Source organism: Geotrypetes seraphini, chromosome 6 (genome assembly GCF_902459505.1).
Source record: "Geotrypetes seraphini chromosome 6, aGeoSer1.1, whole genome shotgun sequence".
Taxonomy (NCBI): Eukaryota; Metazoa; Chordata; class Amphibia; order Gymnophiona; family Dermophiidae; genus Geotrypetes; species Geotrypetes seraphini.
In genome coordinates this window covers 48,053,688-48,076,744 of record NC_047089.1, presented here as the reverse complement: position 1 = coordinate 48,076,744, position 23,057 = coordinate 48,053,688, and the positions used below count along the sequence as shown (strand labels likewise).

At 41.4% G+C, this 23,057-nt stretch overlaps 1 protein-coding gene across 4 annotated transcripts in view; it reads left to right on the top strand.

Annotated features, from left to right (window-relative positions):
• FLT1 (fms related receptor tyrosine kinase 1) overlaps window positions 1–23,057 on the top strand; it is a 284,781-nt gene that overhangs the window by 131,397 nt on the left and 130,327 nt on the right. For all 4 annotated transcript variants that reach the window (XM_033949142.1, XM_033949140.1, XM_033949141.1 and 1 more), the window contains exons 11-12: window positions 10,431–10,551; window positions 22,920–23,028. In XM_033949142.1, the coding sequence (XP_033805033.1) occupies window positions 10,431–10,551; window positions 22,920–23,028 (230 nt within the window). The remainder of the gene's footprint in view (window positions 1–10,430; window positions 10,552–22,919; window positions 23,029–23,057) is intronic.

Sequence of the window (23,057 nt, the reverse complement as noted above, 5' to 3'; positions counted from 1 at the left end):
CCCCTTGCTGCCTGTTCTCATCAGGCACGAGGAAATCCACGCATACGTGGATTTCCTCCTGCCTGATGCAATTTAAAAGAGGCTTTTCAAAACCCGAACAAAGTTCCGGGTTTTGAAAAATCATCCGGACCCCTGGACATCTGTTAACCCTATGAATGATGGCAACTTCACCAGCTATGAGGCAGGCATAAGTGTTAGCCAACTACTTGTTTGGACCTCGGATTTGTACCAGTGATTGATGGGGGCACTCATGCTTTCCTTTAATTGGCTCTTCTTGGACATGCTAACATTTTCATGAGAAGGTTGTGAAGCTGACCCTTATATCTGTAAATCCAGGCACTTCCACATCTAAAACCTTAAGTGATGCTACTCTTTTTTGAACATACGAGTGACTTCTGATGTATACACAAAAATCTGCCTGTGTATTTCTCAGGGTCCTTACATGTATTTCACAAAACACTCCAGGGTTGATATTCAAAGTGATTTAACCAGGCAGGAGAGGCTTCTGGGTGATTAAAGGGCTCATTTTCAAAACAGATAAGTGTCCCAAAAAACTGGCATAAACTGGCACTTGGATGGTTAAATTGCCAAATTTTCAAATTGCCATTTTCAAAACCTATGTTCTAGATGGTTTTCTATGCTGTTCATCTAAATTCCAATGGGGCCTGTTAGAGGCGTGGTTTGGACGGATTTAGGACTTGGATGTTTTGCAGTGATAAACATTTTACGAAGTGTCCAGGATACAATTTGGACGTTTGGGGCTAGACTTGTTTTGAAAATGAATAAGTGCCATAAAGGTGCTGAAACTGTCTAGATCAGTGTTGTTCAACCACCGGTCCATGGACCAGTGCCGGTCCACAGAAATTTCCTGCCGGTCCACAGGGCCAACATGTGCATCAGGCCCAAAACAGTGTTCTTCAACTGCCGGTCCATGGTGCGATCGATGCGGCGTTATCTTCGAGCAAGCTCCCTCTTCCTAACTGATTCAGTGCACAAAGCCACAGGCAGTGGCTCCTACGGGCATCCTGCACCTGAACCGGAAGCCTTCTCTCTGACGTTGCAACGTCGAAGGGAAGGCTTCCAGATGAGGCATGGGACGTGCAAGGTGCAATTAGTACTATTATGGGGGCAGTGTCTGGGGTGGAGATTGGGTAGAGATGGGTGGGGTCTGGCCCACAACTTAGCCCAGTGTTCTTCAACTGCCGGTCCATGGACCGATGCCGGTCCACAGAATAATTATTTTATTTCTGCCGGTCCATAGGTGTAAAAAGGTTGAAAAACACTGGTCTAGATGACCACTAGGGGGATATAAGCATGATCCCCCTACTCTCCCAGTGGTCACTGAATCCCTCCCACTCCCCAAAGATGTGAAGGAAACAGTACATACGTGCCTCTTTGGCAACTGCAGATGTTATAGCAAGTCTTATTGGAGCCACAAACAGGAGTCCGGAGTAGCCTGGTAGGTCAGTGCAATGGACTCCAAAGAAGAGGACCCAGGTCCATTTTTAACTAGTACACTTGTGATGGAAATTATGAGCCCATCACAACCCACCAAAACCTACTGTACTGACATATAGGAGACACTTGCAGCCATAAGGGCTATTGGAGTGGTAGACAGTTGGGTTCAGTAGGTTTTGGGGGAGTTTTGGAAGGCTTACCATATACTGGGGGTTATGGTGAGATGTGTACCTGGGACCTCTGAAGTGAAGTTCACTGTAGTGCTTCCTAGGGTGCCCCACTGCTCTGCTCACATGTCTACATGGCCAGTCTACTAAAAATGATGGCCCCTCCTATGTCCAAATAGTTGCCTGAGTCGCATTGCCACAGAAAGTTTACAATTAGGATTTACTACTTCCATGAGGTCTGCGTCGGAAAGGAGCAACAGCTAATACCCTAAAGCTGAGTATTTTTGTAATTTTTGGTCTTTGTTTTTGACAGGTTTGATCTGTTAAACCCTGTGCACAGTGGTGGGTTTGAGCCCCTGTTGAAAGTTTCATTACCGCATGGAGTTTTTTTACTGCCCATGATAAGAGTGGAGCGGCTTGAAATCAGTATTGATTGGCGTCTCTAAAATAAGATATTGAGGCTTTTTCTCCATGTTTTTCTGTAATGTTTTTCTCCTGAGGTTAACCCCACCGCTGGCTAGCAACAGTATATAAAATTGCTTAAAAGTTCTGCTGCTATTCGTATATTTTCTTGTGTGAACATACAGTATACCTTCCATTTTAATATTGGCTTGATAGGTAAGGTCTGTGGTACTTTGCACCAAGGTGGGCTGATGAGAAGCGATGGAATTTATTGGCTGTGTTGCATGAAGCCTTATCGCTTGCACTTACCTGCATGATGTTGCTCCGTTGGATGGTGGCATGCTGGTAGAACCAAAATTAGTATTTAAAATTATGTTTGTAAGCCTAAAATCTTTTTGCTGCACCCAGAACTTTCTCATCCATTTTGCAGCCCTTCACATGGAAAAGGTTGGAATCTGGGTGCCCAGAAGCCCGTTCTAGAATAGGAGCTACCCATGCATCATTGAGGATTTTAAAAGGTGGCACCCTGTCATAGAATTGCCACCTGAGTATCGCTCAAAGATTCAAAGAAGAGCGACCAAGGTGATAAAGGGGATGGAACTCCTCTCGTATGAGGAAAGAGTGAAAAGGTTAGGGCTCTTCAGCTTGGAAAAGAGACCGCTGAGGGGAGATATGATTGAAGTCTATAAAATCCTGAGTGGAGTAGAACTGGGTAGAAGTGGATCGATTTTTCACTCCGTCAAAAATTACCAAGACTAGGGGACACTCGATGAAGTTACAGGGAAATGCTTTTAAAACCAATAGGAGGAAATATTTTTTTCACTCAGAGAATAGTTAAACTCTGGAATGCATTGCCAGAGGTTGTGGAAAGAGTGACTAATGTAGCTGGTTTTAAGACAGGTTGGGACAAGTTCCTGGAGGAAAAGTCCATAAACTGCTGTTGAGACAGACATGGGGGAAGCCACTGCTTGCCCTGGATCAGTAGCATGGAATGCTGCTACTATTTGGGTTTTTACCAGGTACTTTTGACTTGGATTGGCCTCTATGAAGACAGGATACTGGGCTAGATGGACCATTGGTCTGATCCAGTAAGCCTATTCTTATGTTCTTATGAGTTTTCCAAAGTGAGGTACCACACTAAGGTGGCATTAAACTGCATTACACACCATTTTATGCAATAGGATTTGCTAATAATAATGTGCATTAACAGCGTTTGCATGTGCTAACATGGAGGCACACTTTAATCTACCAAATCCCATTTACTCCTTTACGCTCCTGAATATTTTTCCTGAAATAATGCACATGCGGTAGCTACGTGCCAGCCAATATCCTACCCTTTATGTTCTTGCAGAAAAGTCAATATTAAGTCATTCTTAAGGAAGCATTAGCATGGTCTGCACATTTTTGGGTTGTTATTGTAGCTTCTGTGAAAATGTGGTACGTGTTCAGCTTTGTTTTGTGAAACCTGAATGCCTGGAAATGCTGCTTTACAAAGCTACCATGAGCAGGCATATTATTACTGTCGATTCCAAACTTCTCTGATCTTGGGGCTCAGTTCAGACTAGCAGAGCTGGTGCTGGGACATGCGTATTCTAGAATGACAAATAGATGCCTACATTTCTTTAGAGGATTCTATTATAGCTATGTATTTATGGTTTTGATTATCTTTATTTGATATACTGCCTTGCCTCGATGGATTCCAAAACAGTTTACAATACATTGAATAATCAGGTACTCTTAAGTATTTTCCCTATCTGTCCTAGTAGGTTGATAGTCTAGGGTAATGGAGGGTTAAGTGACTTGCCTGAGGTCACAAATATTGGTGCTGGAACTGAACCCACAACCTCAGGGTGCTGAGCCAGTAGCTCTAACCACTAGGTCACTCCTCCACTCCAAAATATTTGACATATGCTTGTAACTTATAGCATTTTATAAGGTGTACATGCTCTATAGTTATAGATTTAAACTAACAGATTGTTCCTTGCTGCCATTACGCTATAGCTGCACAAAATTTGGATTAAAGTAATCCTCTGATACATCTGAGGGGTCGGTGAAATGAGGATTCCTCGTTGTTGTTGGTTTTTGTTTTTTTTTAAATACTGTTGTGGTTCGTTGATAGAGCACCGAGCAGCTTGAGAGAAATGAACAGTGCCCACGATGGGATGAAGATTTATGATCCAACAGCAGATAAGTTCCACTGTATGCATGTGGGTGGGTGCATATTCAGTTTTGTGTCCCGAAGAAGAGTAATTTCAGTGGAGTTTTCTTTTATGCCCATGATATGAAACTAGGCAACTATTGAATGCTGTTGCATCAAGCTGCCAGGTGTATTTTCAGCCTTTTTTTCTCCACTGCTTTCTGAAGTTATCCTTCAGTTCCTAAGTGAAGCACCTCTCATTTGCCACTACATCATAATATGTTGTAGTGAATAGTTATACAGATACCATTTGGGCAGAATTTGGGCATTTTAATGCCTGCATGATTAGCATTTACAAGCCAGACGTCAGATGGGGATCTTTCTTTTCGGTCATAGGGTCCCGAAAAGGCCATGGCAAAATGAAGCAGTGGAAGTTAATGGGGCTGCAGAGGGTTAGGTGAAGGCAGAGAGGCAGCAGGGCAGGATTAATTCGTCGAGGGCCCCTAGGCACACAAGAACACTGGGCCCCCTGCCCCGCCCGCCCCACCATGCACCCAGGCGGAAACAGGAAGCTGCGTCAGAGGGAAGCTTTGAGCAAGCAGCACCTCTTGCACAATTACAGTTCCCGTTGCCTTTCTTTCCCGTTTTGCTTGCTTGTCTTACTTTACGTCGATGGGGAGAGAGGGGGGCTGCATTGCCGATCGATGCTGGAGGGGCCCATCGCCGTTTGGAAAAAACAATGTTGATGCCCTTCTTCATCGGGCCCTCCTGACCATTTCGAGCCCTAGGAACATGCCTATTGGCCTATTGGTTAATCCTGCCCTGGTGGCCTGACCATAAGAACATAAGAACATAAGTAGTGCCTCTGCTGGGTCAGACCACAGGTCCATCACACCCAGCAGTCCGCTCCTGCGGCGGCCCAACAGGTCATGACCTGTCTGAATCACCCCTTGGTTTTTCATCGAAGTTCTATCTTCCCATCCAATTCTTGACCCTTTGTCCCCGCACCCCTTTCAGTACCCTACGATCCCTTTGTCCCTCAGGATTCCGTCCAATCCCTGTTTGAATCCCTGTACTGTATTCTGCCTGATCACTTCCTCCGGGAGCGCATTCCATGTGTCCACGACCCTTTGGGTGAAGAAAAACTTCCTTGCATTTGTCTTGAACCTATCCCCCTTCAGTTTTGAACCAATCATTGCAATGCAAACCAGCAGCACAAATCACCAACCAATGCTATAGGTCAAAAGACATCTTCTCTGCTATTCAGGAAGGATGTTACCAATGTGAGCTACTGTTAGGTTATGCTATTTACTATTTAACTAGATCTCACTGCATAAGATATGACCCCTGAAATAGCATGTTAGTGGTAAAATAGCATGTCTTACTTAACAGTGGCAGCGAACAGAAAGAAGAAAACACTTTGCCTCGAAACTGCAGACAGTACAGCAGAAGAGGCAAGGGAGGAGTCCAATCAGCCAAGAAAAACTGTCTTCATACAAAGACGCAAATCCCCCCCTTTTTTTTTTTTGGAAAACTGTCTTTATTTGAAAACACAAGTCCCAACAAGGATCCTAGTTTCGGTGTCCAAACGACGCCTTCCTCAGGGGACACAATTGCCGTAGAAATCTGCAACCCGCATTCGGGAATGAACACGGCCCACTCAGAACAAAGCTCTCAACAGTAGTCCATGAGGATAACTACGCCACTTAGTCACTTTCTATACAAGGTGTACATTCGGACAAGTCTTTAATGTGTCGTTTTCACACGTGGGATGTTTATAGAATACATCCTGCATGCTTGTTTGCTGGTCCTGCCCAACACACACTCGGTGTCTGCCCCGAGATACCCCCCATACATGGTGCATACCTGTATTTACAAGGTCACTTCAAAAAACTTGTGAAACACACTACTCTCTTCCAAAAAATAGACTAATGCTAGACCCAAAAGCCCATATACTTAATTAAATTGAATTAGCAACTTTTGTTTCTTTTACGTTATTCAGTTTAATGTATATGGAAATTTTCTTTTTGTACCATTCAGTTATAATTCATCTTCTTAAGTCTATTTTTTATCCTTATTTTAACTTTATAATGTAACCATAGTAATACTTAGCTCGGGTGTTCGGAGGGTCGGGTAATGAATGTATATAAGAAATGGTACAAAAAGAAAATTTCCATATACATTAAACTGAATAATGTAAAAGAGACTGAAGGACCGATGATAGATCGCAAGAGAGTTATGAGCCAAGACTAGTTTTACTGGCTCATAACTGCGGGCACTTGAGATCCAAAGTCGCTAATTCAATTTAATTCAAATTAAGTATATGGGCTTTTGGATCTAGTATTAGCCTATTTTTTGGAAGGGCATACCTGTATTTGACATAGTGCTAATGCGTGCCATCTGGTTTGCCATACTGATGAGTGGGTTCCCAGCTTTTGGCGGCCTGATGTGAATTTTTCATGGGTGAATGGTGTCTATCATTTATACAATTGACCCTCTGGTGCAATCAAAATCAATTTAACGTGAGGGAAATTGAAGATAGAATTGCTTTTGAACAATATGATCTGGTCTTCCTGCTAGTAATGAAATCAATTCCACTAAATAATATGGGCACCTGGCCATATAGAATATTAAAACTCATAATACAAAGCTTAAAATAAATCCTTGCATTTACTGGCAACCAAAGTAATTTAATGAAATATGGTGCAATTCTTTCATATTTAGAGATGAAAATATTACCCCCACCACAGTATTCTGCACAGTTTGTAATCTTTTCAACAATCCTTTAGCACAGGGGTGCCCACACTTTTTGGGCTTGCGAGCTACTTTTAAAATGATCAAGTCAAAATGATCTACCAACAATAAAATTTTAAAAAACACAACGCACACTGTACGCATAGAATTGTTAATTATCATTCCTATTCCGGGGGTTTTTTCAAAGAGGTCAAAGCAGATGACTCTGTGCACTGTCACCTCAGTAACAACCATACAAAATAGACAAATACCCACCCCCCTCCCTTTTTACTAAACCACGATTGCAGTTTTTAGCGCAGGGAGCTGCGCTGAATGCCCAGCGCTGCTCTCGACGCTCATAGGCTCCCTGCGCTAAAAACCTCTATTGCGGTTTAGTAAAAGGGGACCATATTGTAAAATATAGAGAGCAGATATAAATTCAGACACATTTTGATCACTAAATTTAAAATAAAATCATTTTTCCTACCTTGTCTGGTGATTTCATGAGTCTCTGGTTGCACTTTCTTCTTCTGACTGTGCATCCAATCTTTCTTCCCTTCTTTTAGCCTCTCCTTTAGCTTCCTCTCCTTCTGACCTCATTCCCCCCCCCCCAACGTTTTCTTCTTCTCTCCCTGCCCTCTCTTTCTTTCTCTCTTCATGCCCCCTTTCTTTTTTTTCTGTTTCTCTTCTTTCCTTCTGTCTTCCTGCCTGCCCTCTTTCTCCCTCCCTGCCCTCCCCCAAGCCACTGCCGCTGCCATCGGATAACAGGCCCCCAAAGCCGCCGGCCAAGCTCTCCTTGCTTCGGGCCCACCAGCATTCCTCTCCCCGACGTCAATTTTGCCATCGGAGAGGAAGTTCCGCTGGCCAGAACTTCCTCTCCGACGGCAGAATTGACGTCGGGGAGAGGAAGGCTGATCGGCCCAAGATCGACCTATTGGGAGAAATGCTGCCGGGTCATGCCTTTGAGGAAACAGAAAGTAGGCAGGACCTGGCAGCAAGAAGAGCAAATCGGAAGCTTCACTGACCTGTCTCCCGCTTTAGCCCGCGAACGGGGCTCTAACATGTGCGTGCCGGCTTCCCTTCTCTCCCCCCCCCCCCCCGACATAACTTCCGGTTTCAGAGGGAAGAGAAGGGAAGCCGTTACAAGCACACGTTAGCCCTCGGAGCATAAATTCTCCAAGCCGGTTTTTTGTTTTTTTTTTAAAAATGTTGAGCAGCGGAGGCAGCAGCAGAATTCAGGAGCAGGCCAGTCAGGAGGGGAAAAAAGAGAAGGGAAGAAGGGAACCCGCTCTGCGATCGACTGGGGTCGCCTGAGCGAGCGACCTGTCGATCGCGATTGACGTGTTGGGCACCCCTGCTTTAGCACATCCTAAATAAATAATATTACAGTAGTCTCTCTGGGAAAGAATAAGCGATTGAGACACAACTTGAAAAAACTGCCTTATCAAAATATTTCTGAACTACCCGTAATTTCCTTAAAAGAAAAAATGATTTTTTACTAACCAGGTTAACTTGATGCTCCAAGCTCAGTAAATTATCTAATTGAATGTCCAAAACTCTAGTTTGCATATCAAAAGTGTTGTTACTTTGGCCATTGAAATGAAAAGTGTCAAGAAAAGTGTAGAATAACTTGTAAGTTTCATGGCTCCTCATCATTCTCTTCTTGGTTGGGCTGAGAACTTTTCAGTGGCCCCTCGTATTGTGATGTCATAATGCCTCATTCCGCCTATGCCTAAGAGCCAACCTCATCAGTGATGTCACAATGGCTTGGTTTCCTTATACTTGTGCCCATTTGCTAGATGCATTTGCCTCATTGAAACGAAAAGTGTCAAGAAAAGCGTGGTATAACTTGTAAGTTTCATGGCTCCAAATCATCCTCTTTTTGGTTGGGCTGAGAACTTTTCAACAGCCCCTTGTATTAGTACTTTTAGTTAGGATCACATTATCAGGTGAATGGGGAAAAAATTCTGATTCCAAATATCCCTTCACTTCTCCCTTACTGTATAAGATTGCTATATGGAAACTATGGGGTCCTTTTATCAAGCCGCGCTAGCGGGGTTAGCGCGTCGGACATTTTATCATGCGCTAACCCCCGCGGCCGGCTAAAAAACTAATGCCTGCTCAATGCAGGTGTTAGCGGCTAGTGCGGCAGGCGTTTTAACGCGAGGTATTACGTGCGTTAAACCCCCTACCGCAGCTTGATAAAAGGACCCCTAGGTCTGACGGAGGAACACAGCTATTGAATGTTTTACTAGCACTATCTTTGATGTTGATAGTAACAAATTGGAAAAATTCTGGTGGAATTTTGTGTCTATCAATGGTGGAATGAGTCTGTATAATAAAAATGAGGGTGTGGCCAATGGAAAATGAGCTTTTTTTCTGGGTGTAGATCAACTCCATCTGAATAGAAAATTGGATGAATAGGAGGAAGGAGTGGCCTAGATGAATAGGGGGAAAGAGTGGCCCAGTAGTTAGAACTACAGCCTCAGCATCCTGAGGTTGTGGGTTCAAACCCTGTACTGTGTCGTGTGAACCTGGACAAGCCACTCAATCCTCCATCACCCCAGGCACATTAGATAGATTGTGAACCCACCAGGACGGATAAGGAGAATGCTTGAGTACCTGACTGTAGACCACTTAAATAACCTTGAGAGGTGGTATATAAATACCTAATTAAGAGGTCCTTTTACAAAGGAGTGCTAGCTGTTTTAGTACACGCTAAATGCTAACGCGTTCATAGAATATAATGGATGTGTTAGCATTTAGCGCGCTGTAAAACGGCTAGTGCGCCTTAGTTAAAGGACCCCCTAAACAAATAAAATATGATCTGTAAAAACTGTATAATTCTATGTGTGGTACACTCTATGGCTATTGTTCTTTTTCAGGGGAGGGCAACTATGGTCTTTGAAGGCCAGTCAGGTTTTCACCTGACTGGATATGCATGAGCCAATTTCATGCATATTCATTATGGAAATCGTGAAAACCTGACTGGGTGTGGCCCTCTAGGACTGTGCCTGCCCACATCTGTTTTTATTTTATTGATTATATTTATAAAAATAAAAATAAAAATATATTGAACTGATAAAGTTCTATCGCATGTTAACATTTAAAAAAAAATTAAAACCAATATGTGAAACAAACCCAAAAAGTCTGAAAATCAGAAAAGTCCAATATATCCAAAAATGAACTGAAAATATTGTCTTTGTGCATATCCCTAGCAGCTAAACTAGGGTTTTTTACCACCAGCTGCTGCAGTAAAAACTCCATCACTCCATCCTATGAGCGTCGGAGCTTATACCGCAGCGGCCAGCAATTAAAACCCCTAATGCGGCTTGATAAAAGGGGGCCCTATCCTTTTTTCTTAGCTAAACAAGGTCTAGTACTTTAAAATTAGCTTAGTTCTGTGGGATGCCTTGCTCATTTTAGAAATCTTCTACTATGGTTAAAGAAAACTCACCACTGTGCCTGTTCCCTTTTTCCATTGTGACCAGATTGGGACCAAATTCCAACATGTTCTCTCTCTTTGTCCACAGGTGTGATTATCGCACCAAAAGTAATTCTTTTCTCTTGAGCACTCGGAACAACAGCAACCACACAGGGAACAAAATTCAGATCATCAGTGAACGAATGGAGATGATTGAAGGCAAGAATAAGGTATTACTTTCTTTTTTTTTTTTTTAATAATCTTTATTAAATTTTCCAACTACAATTGTGCATACAAATAATTCATGTACATATAATATTCCAAGAAAAGCACAATAAACTTACATATAGTAATAAGCAATTATTTTCCCCCCACCCTCAAGAAAATAAATACCCACAAGAAACTATCTAAAAATTCCCCAAAGCATTTCCAGTACAAACCCCTCCCTCCCACCCTGGAAGTGTATGTTTAAGGTCAGTAAAATAAAGTCAGTTATCATTCCTTACAAAATTTAGTCAACGGCTCCCAAACATCCATAAATTTCCTGTACCTTCCCTGCTGTATTGCCATCAGCCATTTTAAAAGTATAACAGAGGGATTCCCACCAGAAAGTGTAATTTAACCTATCCCAGTTCTTCCAATTCTTCAAAATAAGTTGTATGGCACCTCCTGTCATTACAAAGAGAAGTTTGTTATTCCTAGCAGATATTTGACTTTTAGCTCTCATTAACTATTAATTATTAGCTCTCATTCTGTGAAAAAAAATCCTATGGATAGATTTCGTGAGTGAATGTCAAAACATACTTAAATAGAACCAAGATTACTGCGTAAATCAAATAAAATTCGTACACATTAGAGTGAATTCATAATGTAGTGTTTCCTTTTTAAAGAAAAATGGAGGCACGCAGTGAGAGCAATGTAAAAGCATGCAGTCCATTTTTAAACATAATCTGATGCCTCTAACATTCCTAGCTGGTGAAATTATTTGACTCAGGCAGTTACCGCCTGTTCCTTTTGGGCTTCCAGCTGAATTGGATGTAAGGCTGGGATCTGGTGCCCTGAGTTTTCATTCAAAAGTATCCAGTTTTGAAAAGGTACAGCAAAAGCCAGAAAATGCTTGAGTGCATAGGGAGAGGAATGGCTAGCAGGAAAAAGGAAGTAATGATGCCTCTCCAAAAGTCTCTAGTGAGACCTCTATTAGAATATTGTGTAGAGTTCTGAAAGGTAAAAAAAAGATATAAACAGGATGGAGTTGGTCCAGAGGGCAGCTACTAGAATAGTCAGTCAGTGGTCAGTGGTGTAGTAAGGGGGGTGTGAGGGGGGCGGTCCGCCCCAGGCACCATGTTGGTGGGGGCACCAGCACCCCTCCTCCTCTCTGCCCCCACCTCTTCCCATTCCTCTCCGCCACACGTGCACCCCTCCTTCCCTTCCCCCATACCTCTAGTTGAAGTTTTTGCTCGCGGCGGTCAATAGCGTGCTCTTCGCGACCACGTTGGCTCTCCCGCTGACATCACTTCTGGGTGCTGCGCATTGGAAGTGATGTCAGAGGGAGAGCCAATGGGGTCGCGAGGAGCACACTGTGGACTGCCACGAGCAACAACTTCAACTAGAGGTAAGGGGAAAGGGAAGGGTGTGTGTGCACGGCAGAAGGGATCAGGAAAAGAGTGGGAGGGGTGCGTGGCAGGCAGGAGCGGAGAGGGAATCCACTGCTCCGGGTGCCTCTCACCCTTGCTACTTCACTGTCAGTGGTCTTCATCAGAAAGCATATGGAACAAACTTAAAGGTCTCAGTATGTTTACTTAGGAAGAAAGGTGGGAGATGGGAGATATAATGGAGACATTTAAATCCATCTGTGGCATAAATGCACAGCAGGTGGGTCTCATTCAGTTGAACAGAAGCTTTGGAATGAGGGGTATTGGATAAGGCTATTCTTATGTTCTTATGTTCATATGAGAAAAGACTAAAACGGTTAGGGCTCTTCAGCTTGGAAAAGAGATGGATGAGGGAGATATGATTGAAATCTACAAAATCCTGAGTGGAGTAGAATGGGTACAAGTGGATCGATTTTTCACTCCGTCAAAAATTACAAAGACTAGGGGACACTCGATGAAGTTACAGGGAAATACTTTTGAAACCAACAGGAGGAGATTTTTTTTTCACTCAGAGAATAGTTAAGCTCTGGAACGCGTTGCCAGAGGATGTGGTAAGAGCGGATAGCGTAGCTGGTTTTAAGAAAGGTTTGGACAAGTTCCTGGAAGAAAAGTCCATAGTCTGTTATTGAGAAAGACATGGGGGAAGCCACTGCTTGCCCTGCATTGGTCAATGTCCACATAAAGCAGCACTTAGATTGTTATCAAATATTCAATATTTAATATTTTAAGACAAATTTTTGTTAAGTCTTCAGAATGTGCCAACCTCCAGCCAATTGATTCCAAGCTGAGCCATCTCACGGCAAGTTCATCAATTGGCTGGAGGTTGGCACATTCTGAAGATTTAACAGAAATTTGTCTTAAAGTATTTAATATTGAATATTTGATAACAATCTAAGTGCTGCTTTATGTGGACATTGTTTAATTCATTGACAGCTAATAGAAATAAGAGGCTATACCTTTGCCCTATATTGGTAGCATTGAATATTGCTACTCCTTGGGTTTTGGCCAGGTACTAGGGGCCTGGATTGGCCACCATGAGAACAGGCTACTAGGCTTGATGGACCATTGGTCTGACCCAGTAAGGCTATTCTTATGCTCTTAAATGTGCCAAGTATAGGACAATCAAGCTATTGTAACACCACTGATGAGGCTGGCTCTGAGGCACTGTGAAATGAGGCATTATGACATCATAATCTCAGCTCTGGAATATTACTCTCATTGGGGTTCCGGAATCTTGCTATTCTTTGAGATGCTGGAATGTTGCTACTCCTTGGGTTTTGGCCAGGAACTAGGGATCTGGATTGGCCACCGTGAGAACGGGCTACTGAGCTTGATGGACCATTGGTCTGACCCATTAAGGCTATTCTTATGTTCTTATGTAAGATAGTCTCTGGACTAATCAAGGGAAATGCTACTATATGGAAAGAATGATAGCTGTGTGGAACAGCCTCCCTATGCAGGTAGTGGACACTCCCCACACACATGGCAGCGAAACAGCAGGAGGGATGCCCACTCCCTACTGCCACCAAAGGCCCACCCCCCACCCCTGCCCCAGGTGCCCCCCTAACCCCTGTTAATGTGCAAGGAAGTAATGTGAATAGGGAGGTTGTACTAGTCATCCATGTGTCTTGTTAAACATTTAGCAATCTACTTCGTGCCCCATGTGTCAGTGGGTTCCACAAGGGTTCCCGAATTTCATAAAACTGTATCCCACATAATGAATCTAGTGCAGCAGTACTCCGTTGTTCAAACAATAGTAATGTGATCATTAGCAACTTCCTTTGCAACAATGGTGGAGAATCTGCTGTCAGCTAATAGAGTAGTATACATTTTATCCTCATTAGCACAGATCGCTTCAATAATTTTTTCAAGCTGTTTGGTATGAGGTGCAGCAAGGTAAAGATGTCAAACTTTTTCTCATTCAGTTGAATGCAGATCCTGAATCATCTTTAAAATATCTTGTTTCATTTATAAAATTGTATCTGGACAGTCTTCTAAATGTTCTATTATTGCTTCATGAATTCCTCTGGTAGGTCAAGAGAGCCTTTTAATGAATCAAGGTCTTCTCCATCTAGACCAGTGGTTCTCAACCCTGTCCTAGGGGACCCCCAGCCAGTTGGGTTTTCAAGATATCCCTAATGAATATGCATGAGAGAGATTTGCATATAATGGAAGTGACAGGTATGCAAATTTCTCTCATGCATATTCATTAGGGATATCTTGAAAACCCAACTAGCTGGGGGGTCCCCTAGGACAGGGTTGAGAACCACTGGTCTAGACCATAAGAGAAAAACGATTTTTATAGAAAGTTAATTTTGTTTTCAGTCTGTTAAAATTTGGAATTTATTATCTTTTTCAAAGACAACTAAAGATATATATTTTTCATATAAGTATGAATATAGAGTTCCTATGAGCGTTGGGAGCAGTGCAGAGCATTCAGCGCACCGGCCTGTGCTAAAAACTGCTATCATGGTTTTATAAAAGCGGGGGGGGGGGGGGGGGGGGGAGGAGGGGAAGGGAGGTATAGTTTCACTACGCAAAAGATAATTGTCAATACCTGGATAAAAGGTTGGTCTTGTGCAATTATCATGTTTCTTAAAGTGAGTTACCATCTATTTAAAGGGATCTGACAGCTATATGAAACGTTGATGGTTGATGATTGTTCTTTTCATGTCGGCACACACTGTGACCTTTCATGTTACGGTCAGTGTTTTTGAAAAGTCTTAAGGTCATACTGTTTAGTACAGGAAATGTGTACTATTATTACTAACTCATTGAGGCTGAAAAACCGTGACAATTTTAATGTTTAGCAACACTTCCGTTGAAGTCTCTCTTCATGCAAATTGCGAAACTCCAGCAATATAGCTGAATAAATCTGTGACACAAATGCTGGTACTTAATCATCAGATATCCACTTCCACTTTTCTGAATGGTTCAGTTCCCACACCCTGAAGACATTTCTGTTCTCACGTATTGACTTTTCCATTAACTCAGTCAAAATAACCTCCATGTTATTTTTAGATCTGCAGTAAACGACTCTATAACAAACTTAACTCTTATTTCACTCTTATGGTCATAATTACGTCACATTGAAAAATCATTTAAATGTTGCCCTTGTGAATATGTTAGAATCTCCTCAAAGCAATTATCAGATGATTTCATATTTATTGAGAAAATGAAAATCGATGGCTATCCAGGTATTAGTGAAACTCTTTGGATACTGGTGGGTATTGAACATCCTGGAATATTTTTAAATGCCACAACTGGAATTTAAATGAAATCCTAAATATAATTAAAAGGACAAACTTGTTCTTCTTCCTACAAAGACGAGAATTAGAGATGACAGATTATATTTTGTCCGGAGGTTCGGGGAATGCAGTTGGGAATCAAGACCCTTTCAGTCACAGTACTGAGTCCTCAAGATGAAGAGCAGATGAACAGTTACCTCTCCCTTGGTATAAGGCCTTCTCTGTTGCTCTATTTCCCTCCTCTTTACACTTTTCCCCTTGTCTCTTTTATCCTTTCTTCCTTGCTGCTGATTTAAGCCTGGCTGAATTGTGGGTGGCTTCTATTCTCTACCAAGTAGCCAATGAATCACTTAGGAGGAAGCATCCAGGTTGTGCATGTGGGCTCAGCTTCATCTGTTTCCTCAGACCCCTTTTTTGAAGCCATTCAAGAATGCCATAAAGAACAAGAAGGGCCAGCCTGGACATTGTTATCCCAATAATGATGGTGGATCTTTTGTAGCTTAAAGTGCAAAAAAGATTGAAACCCTTCAATACGAAGGATGCTTAGAAATTAGCTTCCCCTCTCCCTTTATCTTAGAGGTATTTCTGCCAATTTTGTTGCTACTTTACTCCTTTCCCAGTACCTTGGGGATGTTCTAGAAATGATGGATCTGGTTTACCTCTCTTCTGGTTCCTTGTGGTTTCCTCGCCAAAGTTGTTGCTGCTTAGCACCTCTCACCATATCTTGGGATCTTCCCATCAATATTGCTGCTATTTTGCCCCTCTTCCTTTATCTTGGGATCTACCTGCCAACATTGTTGCTGCTTTGCACCTCTTTCTGTATTTTGGGGGGTCTTCTTTCCAATATTATTGGTGCTTTGCCACTCTTTGTGGATGCTTGGGTCATTTTGTCAATGTTACTGATGTGTTGTACCTCTCCCCGTGTCTTGATGCTGTTTACCTCTCTTCTTGCGTCTTGTGGTCTTGTGACCCTTTACCAGTGCTTAGGGGTCTCTGCTAATGTCTGTGCCGCTATGCCTTTCTCATGGCAGCTTGCAGTCTTCAAGCCACTGTCAGTGCTCCATAGCCCTGATTGGGTGCCCTGGGGTCTTGCTGCCACTCTTGATACTTTGGAGTGCTGTAGCTTCTGCCTGTTAGCAATCAAGTTTGATTAAAAATGGATGGAAATCCCACTGTTAGAGTGTAATTATACAAGGAGCTGCCTAATTTTAGACAGTTACAAGCTCATTTTCAAAAAAGATACATGTCCACAAGACAGCATAAACCAGCACTTGGATGTCTTACTAGTCAAAACGTCCATGTGGGCATTCTCAAAACAGACTTTCTAGACATTTTTCTAGTTGTTTTGTCTCCAGTGTGTCCAAATCTTAAGAGGGTGTGTTAGTGGTGTGTTTTGGTGGTCTTAGGACTTAGGCACTCGTCAGGCATAATCAAACCTTTAACAAAAGGTCCTGGACTTTTTTTTAAGATGTTTGGAGCTAGACCTGTTTTAACAGCATCTAAATGCTAAAAAAGTACCCAAACTGACCAGATGACCATGGAAGGGATTAAGGCATGACACCCCTTTCTTCCCAGTGGTCAATGATCCCCTCCTACTACCCAAAGATGATTTAAAAAAAAACAAAAACCCCGAAAGGACTGGTGCAGTGTTTGGTGTTTGTGATTACAGTCTTACAATGATCATATCACTTTGGGGTAATATTTAAGTTGGTGTTATTAGCAGGGGTGATGTGTGGGAAAGTTCAGAAAGAAGTGTGAGGTAGGATAGATTATGAAAAGTGGGGGGTAGGATGGCGGATGGGGTGCATGATTGTTGGTGTGTGATTACTTGAAAGGTTGTAGATGAGTTGAATTTGGTGAAGGAGGTTGTGGTTAGAGTGCAATTGTAATAACTGGTACACAAAGGAGTTGAGGGAGGTGAGGAAGAGGATCACCCCCTCTTTTACTAAGTTCAATAGCACGCGGCGACATGTTAAATGCTCTGACGCCCATCAGGATTGAATGGGTGTCGGAGCATTTGCCGCGTGACACTCACTCCTGTGTCTTAGTAAAATGGGGCCTTAGATTGTTGGAAAGGATTTGGTAAAGAATAAAATTAGAGAGAAATAAGAGACTAGAGGTCTGAGGCAAATAGTTATTTGAAGTTACTGCAAAGGGTAAAGAAGAACATTTTTTCCCAAGATGCACATCCGAATAAATTGTTGCAGGTGTTTAGAACTGTTCAGGTTTTACTACAAGATGGGGCACTGGGGAAAAGGTATGTCGGGAACAAATTGACAGCAAATCAGTTGGTGGAGGGATTGGGGGGTTTTTTTGTAAGAAAATGTGGGATTTAAAGTCAGGACTGCTGGAAAGAGGAGCAGTAGGGGTGGGTCTTGGTTTGAGGGTAGATTAAATGAGTTTGTATTTTTCTGAGTATACCTGTCTGCAAAAAGGGAGAAGAAATACATAATACAGAGAAGCCTGATGTCAATAAAAAGGTTTTAGATACATAGGAAGATAAAGCAATACACAGAAGGATCCTTGTTGAGAAATCCAGACAGCTCATTAAAAAAAAACCTTAAAAAAATGGCCTAAATCGGTACTTGGATGATCAAAAAGACAGATCGTCCAAGTACCGATAATCAAAACTGGTTTTAGACGTATCTAACCCGGATGCCTCAATCCGTCCTCCTTTTTTTGGAGCCATATGATAACCCTAAGATTTCCACTTGCCAGATAACTTATTGGAATGTCCCATCTGCAGAATCATAAAGAAGCAGAAAGATTGTAGATGCCTTGCAGAGTGCTCTACTCAGACAACTGGTGTTGGAATCTATGAGGGAAGGGGTGACTGGACTGGATCTCATGCTCACAAATGGAGAACATTTGTCTAACATCTGAGTGGGTGCCCAGCAGTGATCATCAAACTGTATGATTTGATACGACTTAAAAAAGAATGCAGAAACACAAAACTCAAAGTCCTGGATATCAAACATGCTGACTCTAGTAAAATGATGGACTATCTGAAGAAGGAGCTGACCGGAGGGGAGGACATGAGAATTTGAACGAAAGGAGCTATAAAAATGGCAACAGATCTTTATGTAACGAAAGTAAACAAAAGCAAGAAAAAATGAAACTCTTAACAAGTGGCTGGAAAATAAAGGCAAAAGAGGTGGCATTCATGATATGCAGAACACAAGAGACACAGAGTAACACAGAAAAGAATACTAGAAAGAACTCAAGGCGAAGAGAGAAATATGTTTGGCAGAAGAAAACATGGCTAGATATGTAAAGAGAGGTAACAGGACAGGAAAGGGTGAGGTATAATCAATCAGTTTCCTTTGGCTATTGAGTTTCTGTATTATAAAAATCCTTTACCTCTTATTGCTAAATGTTACATGAGCTTCATTAAAAGTTGCTGGGCCTCCAAATGTGGCATGTGGAGTAGAATCTAACCATCTACTGTATAACCATCTATAGCAGTGGTCCTCAAACTTTTTTGCACCACAGACCGCTTTCATGCAAGACAATTTTTCCACAGACTGGGAGAGGGGGGAGGAGGGATTCAAGTGCATAATCAATAAAGTGCATAATATATAATTTAATTATTACATATATATTATGCACTTTCAAAATAAAATATCTTGCAAACTAATGTAAATAAAATAAAAATTAAAAAAATATATTATTTCTGTCCTTCCTGGTTTGGCACAGCCCACGTCCCGGTACCGGTCCACAGCCCAATGGCTGGAGACCCTGATCTATAGTACATCAATCACAATATAACCAAATTTTCCCTCCACTGTAGCAAAGTAGAACAGCAAAGCATTAAATAGCATCTGCTAATAAACATCTGTCTAGAGATTTTTCCCTTCCCCCATTGTTGCCCACCCTAACTACAGAGCTGTGTTCAGCATCGAGAGTAGTCTCATCAAGTTTTCAGGATATCTACAATGAATATGCATGAGATAGATTTGCATGCATTTTCTCCATGGTATATAAATCTCTCATCCACATATTCACTGTGGATATCTTGAAAACCTGATGGGACTAGGTATGCCTCAAGATTGAGAAACACTGGGTCTCTGCCAGATACTTGGGACCTGGATTTGACCACTGTTGGAAACAGGATACTGGGCTAGATCAGTGGTCTCAAACTCAAACCTTTTGCAGGGCCACGTTGTGGATTTGTAGGTACTTGGAGGGCCTCAGAAAAAAATAGTTAATGGCTTGGAGGCTTGCGCCAGAAGACGTATGAGGAGAGACTGGAAGCCCTGAATATGTATACCCTAGAGGAAAGGAGGGACAGGGGAGATATGATTCAGACGTTCAAATACTTGAAGGATATTAACGTAGAACAAAATCTTTTCCAGAGAAAGGAAAATGGTAAAACCAGAGGACATAATTTGAGGTTGAGGGGTGGTAGATTCAAAGGCAATGTTAGGAAATTCTACTTTACGGAGAGGGTGGTGGATGCCTGGAATGCGCTCCCGAGAAAGGTGGTGGAGAGTAAAACTGTGACTGAGTTCAAAGAAGAGTGGGATGAACATAGAGGATTTAGAATCAGAAAATAATATTAAATATTGAACTAAGGCCAGTACTGGGCAGACTTGCACGGTCAGTGTCTGTGTATGGCCGTTTGGTGGGGGATGGGCTGGGGAGGGCTTCAGTGGCTGAGAGGGTGTAGATGGGCTGGAGTAGGTTTTAACAGAGATTTCGGCAGTTGGAACCCAAGCACAGTACCGGGTAGAGCTTTGGATTCTTGCCCAGAAATAGCTAAGAAAAAAATTAAAAAATTTAAATTGAATCAGGTTGGGCAGACTGGATGGACCATTCGGGTCTTTATCTGCTGTCATCTACTATGTTACTATGTTACTATTATTAAAGAAATGACAATTTTGCAAGAGGTAAAACTCTTTATAGTTTATAAATCTTTCCTTTTGGCTAAATCTTAATAATAATATTGTCATTTATAGCTCTTTTATTTTACTTTTGTTATTATAATAAACATACTCAGGGCTTCAAAATAGTACCTGGCGGGCTGCCTGTGGCCCCCAGGCCGCGAGGTTGAGACCACTGGGTTAGATGGTCCATTAGTCTGACCCAGTATGGCTATTCTTATGTTCTTATGTTATGTAGTGCTCCATGTGGCTGTGTTTTATTGACTCTTGATCATAAGATAAATCAACACGTACACTTCGTTCCATGGATCAACATCTTCTGATAGTTCTGTCATTAAAGATTATCATCACACGCAAACAAAACATATGTTCAGTTGTTGTACCGCAGACATAGAATGCCCTCCCACTATCCCTAAGAGAAGATAGGCATATAGAGTAATCGTAAAGAGTAATCGTAAAAGCTTCCTTTTTAAAGATGCTGAACCTTCTATGGCAGTATTCCTTCCTAGGAAGTCTGTACTTAACTATTTTTAGTAATCTTGCTACATTTTTCAGATACGGTGCTCTTCTTCTAGTTTCTTCTTATTTCTTCTGTTTTGTTTCCTTTTTTCTTCTTCGTTCTCATTTTCCATGATGATCTTACCTTATTTGTTACTTTTCTTACAGAGATTATATTTCCTCCCCTCATCTCCTTATGTACCGGTTTGACATGTACCCCTGTCAATTTTAAATGTTTAATTTATGCTTTAATTTGTACAATTATCGGATTGTCATTCGCTCAGTAAATCCAGATAAGCGTGGTGGTAATCTGTGGGACATTGTTGTCAACTAAACTTCCATTAGAATGGTATAAAAGCAGGCTCTTTATCATTATGTCTGGGATGGCCATGCAAATGATTACCAAGAACTGGAAAAATTGGGACAGAGTTAATTTTTCCTTTTGGTGGGAAACTTTATGTTTATGTTATAAATATGAAAAAATGAATTCAGAAATATTGTGACATAATAAACTATTTAAATTAACATGGGGGTCCATTGACAAATTTTGTTAACTCTGATTAGTTGGATTATGCCTTTATTTCCTATTTGATTTGCACATCCAGGGAGGGGGGGGGGGTATAATAAATTTTGTTGTATTCATTGATCGATTGTAAGTGCTGTCTATGACGTTAATTGTATGTATATATTTAATGCACTGTTCTCGGATTGAAAATTAATAAAGATTTATAAAAAATAAATGCTTTAATTTGTACAATTATCAGATTGTCATTCGCTCAGTAATTCCAGATAAGCGATTTTATTAAACTTGAAACTTATTTGGGAATATGACTGTAGCTCAAGCACTGATAAGATCTCATGCCTTTTCCAGTAGTTCAAGGTAAGCTACATTCCAGTCCAAGGGGTATTTTCCTATCCCTGGGGGATTTATAATCCAAGATTGTACCAGAGGGAATGGAGGGATGAGTGATCAAAGATCAAAGTGAATGGCAGTGGGATCTGAACTCTAATTTCCCTGCTTCCCATCTTGCTGTTACTCTAACCATCAGGCTATTCTTTGTGAGAACCTGCTTTCCTGTTGTTTCTCAGTGCTTTAAACAGTTACCTTCATCTGAGCGCAGCTGTGATGCTTTTCCTTGACATCTAACAGAAACTTTTCTGTTTTCAAATGCATTGCAGCGGAAGCAAAAAGCAACAGGTATTCAATTTCATTAGTCCAGAAATTTTTAAACTGAAATAATGCATCTAATTGAAACACTTTTACAACCAAAAAATTCACATCAAATCTCACAAAGCAAAGCACACATTAAAAGACCCCAAAAATATAAACTGGTTTTCTAATCAATCTATCAAAAAGTATACAAGCTGAATATCCAAAATATCAAAAAAATAACCAACAAATATTCAGAATAAAGCTGCTAATAGTGGAAGGTAACAGGCTGAAAGGCAAGTAACTAACATGGAGAAAAAGACCTCAGTGTTTCAAGGAAACAACCAAGAAACTATATGTTCAGTTATAAACTGCCATACAAAACACATCCCAGGTCAAAAAACTCCATGGAAAAGATTCATAAAGATACAGTTTAAAATACACAAATTAAACTGCAAAAAAACAGCAAAAAACTGTAAAAACTTGCACTTATCTTCCATTCATCTCCCACAAGCAGTGGAAATAAATATCCGTTGCTCCAATACGGAACCAAACACACTTTTCAAAGAATGAACTCAGTATTCCCGACGGGCCCTGTTTCGCCAAGTGGCTGCGTCAGGGGAATATCTTTAGAAAGAGAGCAACTGCTTCAAAAAATCTTCTGCAGGCAAATGGCAGTTGCTCTCTTTCTAAAGATATTCCCCTGACGCAGCCACTTGGCGAAACAGGGCCTGTCGGGAATACTGAGTTCATTCTTTGAAAAGTGTGTCTGGTTCCGTATTGGAGCAACGGATATTTAATTCCACTGCTTGTGGGAGATGAATGGAAGATAAGTGCAAGTTTTTACAGTTTTTTGCTGTTTTTTGCAGTTTAATTTGTGTATTTTAAACTGTATCTTTATGAATCTTTTCCATGGAGTTTTTTGACCTGGGATGTGTTTTGTATGGCAGTTTATAACTGAACATATAGTTTCTTGGTTGTTTCCTTGAAACACTGAGGTCTTTTTCTCCATGTTAGTTACTTGCCTTTCAGCCTGTTACCTTCCACTATTAGCAGCTTTATTCTGAATATTTGTTGGTTATTTTTTTCTAATCAATCTGACATGGACCACATTTCAGCAATAAAGGAATGCTCTGATGAGGTCTAAAACTGTGATTTCTTCCACAGACTATTGGCATGCTGATGGTGGCAGAATCAAGAGCCTCTGGAGTCTTTAGCTGTGTAGCTTTCAGCAAAGTAGGAAAAGACAAAAGGAACATTAACTTCTTTGTGACAGGTGAGATATTAATTTATTTGAATTTAGCT